Genomic DNA, 9,465 nt, shown 5'->3' with positions numbered 1-9,465 from the left:
CCCCGATGTTTGATGGTATATAGTAATACATGGAGTATCAATTTGACCGGGAGTTGATCCATCAACAAACCCATACAACGTCTTATATAGCCACGCGTACAACTGCTCGAGGCCCTGTGTTACATATCCTAGGTTGATCAACTCCTCAAACACTGTACATTACTTCGCACAGTGTGTGTATATCAGGAAGTTGAATTCATGTACATACATTTTGTGCCGTATACTTAAGTTCCTGTACCTATGCATTTAGCTATCGTGTCCTTGTGTCACAGCCCCAGTATATGTGATCATTGTCGGGTTATAGTAACACTTATAACGCTATTTGAAAAGTAACGCTATTGTCAGACCCCTAATTCGCATGTCCCTTTGTTTATGCCCAAGTTCTTGTGTTAATCTTATGAGTATAGGTTACCCGTTGTATTTTCAATTTGTGCAATATTATATGCATTGGCGTATTACTGTGTTAATTTAATCACCATGCCTCTGTGTTAATATGCACGCGTATGTATAGATGTGCACATGTTCGTTTAGTATCAAGCTCTTCAGTTTTTGGATTAACTCGCAAGCCCCTGTGTTGATTGTGAAATCCTTGCATTACGTATCATAGTATGTGTTACACAGTAGTTCATTATACCATGTTCAGGTTCAGGTTTAATATCAGGATCCATGTGTTCAATGTAAATGATCATTTCCCAATGTTACCTTGGCGAGTTTCAATTACTCACAAGTCCCTGTGTTCATTTTCAGTCCTCTGTTTCGTCATCAATACCACGGGTTGGAAAATGAATAGGAAGCGCCGCAATTACAATGATTTTCTTGAACCTAAGAAAAAACTGTTCAAATCAAGCACTGGAGGGAAGGTGCTGCCCAATTGCATCGGTGTGTGGAGGTTTGGAGAGGGCGATGTCTTTACTTCAGTCCCAAAGGTACCTTCTTAAACTTTTCAAAGCTTTGATTAGCAAATTCCTCAGTGTTCATTGATTAAGAATAATGTAATGAATCTGGGGAGAGTTATCTCCCTCAGACTGCTGACCGCGCGTGTGGAGGTTCGGTGAAGAAGACGTCTTCACTTCTTTCAAAAGCTTTAATTAGCGAGACCTGTGAGTCTAAGTAATGATAAACACCTCACTGTGTTCATTGATGGAGAATAATGTAATGATTTTGGGGAGAGTTATCTCTCTTAGACTGCTGACCGCACCGACAATAACATCGCTATCAAGTCATTCGGGCAGGCTACTTCCAAGAACTATTTTGGTGTTCGTGATATATATTGTTCGAGAAAAAAATGGGTTTTCTTCATTGATTAAGAACACAGACAATCGCTGTGACGTCTCGGCGCGTTCGCCACACGTGAGTGATTTACCTCTGTATTCTAACCGAGGCTAGTGTTGGGAGCTAAGAGTTGTCAACACACCACATGTCTCTACAATACCACAGTTTAATTCACCACAAGACAAACTCGATCGCACGAGGGAGATATAATAAAACAGAAAATAAAACGAATGCCTCGTTTTTCTTTTATGTCCCCCGTACCACCACTGCCAGGAATTTTAACTGTTGATCGGAACATTTTCTCCTATATGGCTACTTGTATGATTTCTGAAAAGAAAACTATAACTTGAGGAACTCCTATGAATAATTAAAAAAAAAATCACCTTTTAAACATAAACAACTCACTTTCATTGTTATGAGTATAATAATGGGACGGGTTCTGACCAGGTTTCTAACCCTGAACCTCTACTTCTACGTCCTTGCTAGCCAAGGTTAATCAGATAGACTGGATCGTACCGGATCGTACAAAGATGCTAATCCTGATGCCTAGCGCTTTAACACCTAGCTACCTGTTCATCGGTAGAACCTCCCGCTATTTTTCGCTACAGGTACATCCAAAACGAATTTTAGGGCGGTTTATGTACGAATAGGTGCAGTTAATTATCTAGTGTTACCTGCAGCAGTACAGGGATCCTTAAGCTAATATTCCACTCACAAGTTCAAATCTGATCGTTTCGTCATCAGAGGGGGATTTTTACGTGTTTTGCGGTTGGAAGATGAATACTGTATTCCCGAATGCTTTTGTACTCTCTCGTTTTAGACGTGGAGTGTTGCGCAATGCATCTCTAGTCTTCGCAAAAAGTTGAAAGAAGATGGCGACGATACCGGTCAAGACCTTGACCTTTGGGTAAAAAATAGGTGCATCATCTTGGATAAGAAAAAGTTACTTTCTGACTATCCCGGCCTGGCGAAGCTGTACTTGATCCGAAGGCCTGAATCTAGAGATGCGCCCCATAGGTACCGAACATCGAAACGTGACGTCACAGACCCGTACAGTGACGACACGTGTGTAATCATGACATGTAGCCATGCCATATGTAAGTTTGATCTGAGCTAAGTAAGCCTAAAACTATTTTGTAAGTCCAGAATTTGTATGCTCTCATACCCCCTACAGCCAACCCTGTGTTAGAGATAAGTACAAGTCGAAAAGGAAAACATCTTAATATACTCCCCTCCCCCTTTTACTAGACGATAACGGACAATGCCAATTATTTTACCTCGCTTTTGTTAATAAAACAACATATTTTTAATCCGTATTATTTTCATAATTTCAATATCTATTTCAGCACCAGATAATCTGTATGCATATGCGTGGAATAAAATTAACAATGGCGCCATAGATGTCACGTGCCCTGCCATACCGGATGTTAGCAGACCTAGCGAGCAGTGCGCGCACCTTTGGAATTTCAAGGACATCAGCATTCGTGCTTGTCTGTCGAATGACGAAATCAACCTTTTCTTGTCCAAAATGTTTTCAAATTGGCTGGAAAAACAGAAAAATGTTTATCTATGTCCAAACTGTGATGAAGCTCAGCAAGATACCTGTGACAGAAGCGTTATAAAATGTCGTTATTGTAAACATTCCTTCTGTGTGAAATGCCAAGGGCCTGTAGGCTTCGCTCAAAACATTTGTACAAACTCAGAATGTCAACAAAGCCTTCCAAACGTAAGAAATCTCCTTAGAAATTGCTCCATGCGGACTCTTGTTGATGTTCCGAACTGTCCTTCCGTTCGCGCATGCCCAGTGTGTAGTTGTGTCATTGAGTTCGACGAGGAAGACAGCTGTAAACACATGTCGTGTCCGCGGAACACGTGTCAGGCAAAATTTTGTTTTATTTGTCTGAAGGTGAAGACTGACACGTATTACTGGCCGTGTGGGGGCGCTTATGAACAATGTGATCCTGCAAAACGACAAATTGTCTGAGAGATACAGTCTTCACAGACGTTTTTCCACTTACACCTAATATGCATGCGATATTTCCAGCCAATAGCATTATCACCTTTCCACCTTCTATAGAGATATATTATTTTAAATGTTTCTGAAATTCAAAAACTAAATCAGTTGTGATACCTCTTGTTTAAAATCGTGTTTCCCCTTCACGATTCCGTTGCTCAAGAGTTGGACCAGACCATAATTATGAAAATTGACTGACTGTGCAATTAACTAAATTGTACAACATTGTGTTGATGTCACGCTAGAGCCCTCGGGTTAGACAACACAATAAAATTAACCGTCGGATTTTGTTTCGGCCACGTTGTGGAATAGCATACCATCTGCTATGAGAAAGTCAAAGACCCTGGCCAAATTCAAGAAGGACATAAAGACCTACCTTTGCATGTCTGCATTTTAGTCTCATTGCACAGACGTCATGTACATGAGCATATTGAGATAATGATCTTCCTATTTAATGTATAACGGTGTTTTGTGTGCCTTATTTGTTTGTCAGTTATAACTAATACAATTATCCATATCGTGTAAAGCGCTTTAGAGTTATTTCACATTTTATAAATATGGTGCTATATAAATGTTGTATATTATTATTATTATTATTATCATTATTTGAGATTTCTCTGTCATACCCTCAATGTAAGGGAAGATTCTATTAATATTTGTAATATATGCATTCCTCTAAAGATTCAAAAATAGATTCAATATGAAAATATAGATTATTTAGTATATTATAGTAATGTTACAACGTATGTGTATATTATATACAGGTTAGTAAGACATGTAGGGATACATAAAATATAAAAATAATCTGTAAGATTTGTACATTGAACATTTTATCTTATGCATGTTTCCTATTTGAATCACCTAAATTTACAGTCATCCATGTTTGCTACTTTGAAGCCATATGTTTATGTCACCATTATTTATTTAAGGGAGGAGACGAATCTTAATTTTAATGACTTTTGCAAATAGAATATCTTTATATAATATATATTCAAGTACAAAAGGTCTCCCCACGTAAACTCATAGATAAAATCAGGTCGCACAAAATAGTGCACACAGATGGCGATAAATAAATAATTTACTGTAAATCTGTTCTTTTTCGCTGGTTTCTAATTTTCGCTACTTCTTCGTTAATAATTTCCCGCGAAACAAACACCACTGTCTTTATTTCCCCCTCCCCTTTCATTTTCAAAGGGGATTAAAAGGGGATTATAACATTTGACCTAGGGCGATGACGTAATGTGACCTTTGACCTTAATCCCCTTTAAAAGGAGGATGTGGCGGTGGTATTTAGGTCAGATGATGCAATAAGGGAAATCCCTGGAATGTATAGCCTAAGGAGTTAACCTTGGAAAGACCACTCACATGCAGGAGGATCTGACCCCGGTAAAACGTCATTGGAATGTAATAGCCTAGCGGTAAATCCCCTTTTTGGAATGTTAAAGTTGCTAAATCGAGGTCATGGAGTCAGTCCCTCATCCCTCACTGTTAACTATAAATATAGAGGGAGGGATAAAGTGGCTTAAAACCCCCATTTCCTATTTGGATTGATGCCATCACGTTTATTTATAGATAAAAACAAGTTACGACAGGTTCACAAACAAGATTGGACACGTCCACCAACGTTATGCACATATTAGTTCTTAAAATAAACAAGTCGCAACAGGTAATACCTTATTACGGCGGTATTTAGGTCAGATGATGCAATAGGGGAAATCCCTGGAATGTATAGCCTAAGGAGGTAACCTTGGAAAGACCACCCACATGCAGGAGGATCTGACCCCGGTAAAACGTCATTGGAATGTAATAGCCTAGCAGGGTAAAATGATTTGAAAAATTCGAATTGCTTTAAAACTGCTTTACTAACATACCGTGTAGGCAGGACTGAGTGTATACTGCTAAATGATAAAGTAGATATAAGAGGACGTACAGAATATAGAGAATAAGTACTCAATAGTCTATCTATGGTGAAGGTTTTGTAGGTCTTTGTAGAATTATTTTTTTGTAAATATATAGAAAATCAAGAACCGATATAATCATCAGTAGGAATAATTAATGAAACACAAACACAGAAATGAGGTTAAATGGGTGGTTTGATATGTACAAAGATTAATGTGTATTTCCGAAATTTCTACCTAAAATATACGTTGAAATTGTGCCAACTGAAACATGATGTAACTCTTATACTTTGTCGTATACTTGTATTTCGTTTCGACAAGCAACAATAATTATGAAAAAACTACATATGGTCTATACGTATATATACATAAAATTAAAAGTATATACAACATATAATTAAAAAGCTTGTATTTTGACATTTCGGCAAGTACAACAATAAGTAAACAGCAAACTCTAAGATGTACAACAAATAATTAAAAAAACCTTGTATTTCGACATTTCGGCAAGCAATAATTATAGTTCTTGTACCTACTTTCATTAAAGTTGTAATCAATGTATGTCGTTTTTTATTCTGTAGTGACCGTGACCACGTTTCACCATTTTGTTTTACGTAGCGTTTGTCGTCAAAACTACAGAGACCGGCTTTTCTGATGGTGTATACGTGTAAGTCGTGTCTGTCACTTCTGATAGAATTCATGTCACACATCAGGGTTTTAGATTCAAACAGGCATTCTAGATACATATCGTGACGTAAGTCGTGTACGATGGTTCTCCGATTAATTCCCTTAGCTAGTTGCTTTGATTTATCAGCGCTATATGTATAGGAATACATTTTAGGTCTGAGTCCAACAAATTCTTGTAAAATCGTCCCACCTAATTCATCTTTAAACTTTCCCGGTATTTTTTTGTTGGTGATGTCATAGATTGGATGATCGGTAGGGTAATTTGATAAATCGAACAAGTGTCTGTCTTCTTGTAGTGTTTCGTATAAGTCTGCCACTTCCGAGATTTCATACATCAAACTGTCGGTGTCGGTCATAAACAGACGTATGTTGTCATATTTAGATAGCATGTGGTTGTAGTGGAAATCATACATGATACATTTAGAGAGATCTAATATACATTGACCCACGTACACAGGTTTGTTGAGTACGAGTTTAATTTTGCTGTTTTCTATTCCCACTAAATCCTCGTTGAATATCTTGAATCTTTGAAATGACGGTTTTGCCACATATTTTTTCATTTTTTTCTCCGTGTGAGACAGTTTTATGTCGACCCTATTGCGTACGTTTTCCATGGTTTTACCAAAGACAGAATTGTTCATTAATTTAAAGAAATCTTTTTCAAATTCGGAGGAAGTTTCCCTTCTTTTTTGACTGTTAAAATCAATATATTTCTTCAACCATGGATGCTGTCTAAACTCTAATACTCGGTGAATCTTGGTCAGTTTCATTCCCAACTCTAAGTAAAGCTGCAAGTTTCTATAATGACAGATATATTTCGTCTTGTTTTCTAGCGAGGGTACGAGTTTAGGAGTGGCAACGCGTCCCCACAGTTTGCTGTCGGTATATTCGAAACTGGGGTGTAATATTTTCCATAATTCTTTACTATGGGGAGATAACATTTCGTCAGAAATGACTTTGGTTTCCGGAGCAAGCGGATAGTCCGAATGAAGATTGTGTAGTTCTGGTGGGTATTCTAAATCTAAGACGTATCCCATGTCACCGTCTATGGGTATGTTTTTGACATTGAAATGTTCCACATTGTCAACCCACTGGAAATCTCCCATGGGTAACGGCTCGGCCATGGCCTTACCGTACAGATTGTTACAATCTGTATAGAGAATGTATTTGTCAGGTTTTGAGTAATCGTACGTCTCTGGTACGTAGGAATTGTTAGCCTTTGAGTATTTATTTGATATCATGGACACTCCACCCCGCACCCCGCTCTCGAAAAACAGATACATGTCAGGATCTGTCAACAATTCTAAACAAACTCCAGTCATTTTGAGTGCAGCACTCCATGCAAGTCCGGGACTTGTATAAAAATGAGACGGATCTAGCTTGTAATAATTCATACACATGGTTCTAAAATTTTCAAACACGTCTCCTAAGAGTAGAACGTCCGTCTTTAAATAAAGATCGTGATATTCTCCCAAATTTTGAATTCTCAATGTATTCCAGACACTCTGTGCATGCTCATAATCTGCTTTACTAATGTTTGATTTGCTCAGTTGACTGTAAAAAGCCAACTTTGGAGGTAATGTCGTTTCGTCAAATCTGTCTTCATTGCCCACGTTTTCGTAAGGGTAAACCCCTTTTCCCAACAACAAGTTTGCATGCTCTACAGAAAATTCACTGAATAGATGTTTAAATGATCCTAATCCCTCTGAAGCTAAGTTTTTGACTAACGATTCTAGACTCTGAGACATGAATTGAAACGAATCTATAAATCGGAGATTTCCCAAACTAAATGAAATGAATTTTTCCATATTACTGGGAATACACTTAATGTCAGAGTCTTTAAATACGCCCATACTTTCACAGATGATGTGACCGTCGAACCCTTTAAGATTGTGAAATATGATGGGAATAAAAGATAAAAGAGGGATATTGAAAATTGAGATTGCAACCCTGACAACTCGCCCCTCTTAATTCACCCGTCAAATGGCAATGGTCTCTGACTTTGACATTTTGCGTAAAATATTGACTACATATGTGACATTTTGTGCTAGTTTGAAACTCTCGATCATTTTCTAGAGACATGACTAAAGGTTCTACATGTTTTAAAATGTCTTGGATTTCCTTGTCTTCTTCTAGTACATGTTCCAGAAAAGTTTTACTCACGTTTGAACCGCGATAAATGACGGGAGGTTTTGTATACTTTTTATCTATGCTGACCACTTGATAGCCAAACCCACAGGGTTCGAATTTTGTATTTAGAGTCGTACTCGATTGTTTTGGATTGGGTAGACATGTATCCATTCTCTGAGCGAAAGTTTCAAAATCTGCATAGATGACAAACGGAACTTTCAACTGTTTCACAAAATCTTCAAATTCTAACATGTCTTCACCTTCTTTTGGAAGTTTTACTTATCGAGATCCCTAATGAGACAATAATGACGTTTCTCACCTTGTTTGAAATACAACAAATTGACATGATGACGTACTTGCCGTAATTTCGTAACATACAGGGGGAATATATCCTTATCCTCATATCCAAACACATTCACGGACATGTCATTTTGTCTTTCAAACTTTTCCACTTGCGATATTGTCACAGGGTAATGTATCCCAGACATGTTCAGTTCTGCTTCGTATGGTATGTAGTTTGTCACTCGTTCCGGAACCTGATGATCGGGATGGAGAGAAGCCAAGATGGACCACAGGAAACACTTTTCGTCTTTGTTGACGATGTTGATGATGCTTGAATATCGGAAAGTGGCTGGTGTTGGTAGGTAGGAAGAACCACTCAAGGGTGAGTAGTTTGCAGTACTAATTTCCAGTTTCACTATTTTCTTGAGTCTCCAATTAGATCCCTCTCTCAGGTAGTCTTGGAATGAAACAAACATTTTCTGAAATGCTTCATTTAAATTATGGAGGGAAAATGTTTCATCGGGTAAATACATGTAATTTTTACTCCGGAAATGAGGGTAGGATTGTTGTTTGTTGCCTTCTTTATCTTCCTTTTCTAGCTCCACCTGTACACAGAGGTACCACTTGATCCCGTGTAAAGAATGACACTGCTTTGTGATATGTTTCACAACTTCTTCTTTGGTGTTGCTAAAGAAGGTAAGTAAGTCAGCATTGTCAGCTTCGTTAGGGTAGATGGATCTTACATTAGCGGAGCCATTTAAGCTGCTTTCATCCGAAAACTGATGTGTATTTACAGGTTCGACTATGGGAGACCTTGCGTGAGAGGGTTCAGGTGTGGGAGACTGAGATGATCCAGGTGTCGGAGACTGAGACGGACCAGGCGTGGGAGACTGTATGTGAGGTGGTTCTGGTATGGGTATGCGAGCGGGTCTAGGTAGAGCTGAAACGTTTCCACCATCTTGATGCTTGGTCGTCATGTGTCGATTCAAATGATCTTTCCTGGTAAATGAAACACGACATTGAGTACACGAGAACGGTCGTTCGTGACCTGCCAAATGTCTTCTGAAGTTATGCAATCTTCTGATTCGTTTATCACAGACGTGACATTGGTAACTTTCAGAGTCAGCCAACCTTAGTTGTTTGGTAGGGGGTTGATTTTCCTTGTCTTCTCCGAGCGCTTTTTTT

The 9,465-nt window shown here is 38.4% G+C and overlaps 1 protein-coding gene across 1 annotated transcript in view; it reads left to right on the top strand.

Moving 5' to 3' along the window:
- Positions 1-3,877, top strand: part of LOC110453255 (E3 ubiquitin-protein ligase RNF19A-like) — a 4,465-nt gene extending 588 nt beyond the window's left edge. Inside the window, exons 2-4 of the mRNA XM_021502140.1 lie at positions 748-926; positions 2,093-2,369; positions 2,619-3,877. Coding sequence (XP_021357815.1) covers positions 783-926; positions 2,093-2,369; positions 2,619-3,256 — 1,059 coding nt within the window. The 5' untranslated portion in view covers positions 748-782 and the 3' untranslated portion in view covers positions 3,257-3,877. The remainder of the gene's footprint in view (positions 1-747; positions 927-2,092; positions 2,370-2,618) is intronic.
- The last annotated feature ends 5,588 nt before the right edge of the window (positions 3,878-9,465 follow it).

Source organism: Mizuhopecten yessoensis, unplaced genomic scaffold (genome assembly GCF_002113885.1).
Source record: "Mizuhopecten yessoensis strain PY_sf001 unplaced genomic scaffold, ASM211388v2 scaffold7205, whole genome shotgun sequence".
Taxonomy (NCBI): Eukaryota; Metazoa; Mollusca; class Bivalvia; order Pectinida; family Pectinidae; genus Mizuhopecten; species Mizuhopecten yessoensis.
This window is presented reverse-complemented; position numbering and strand designations above follow the sequence as displayed.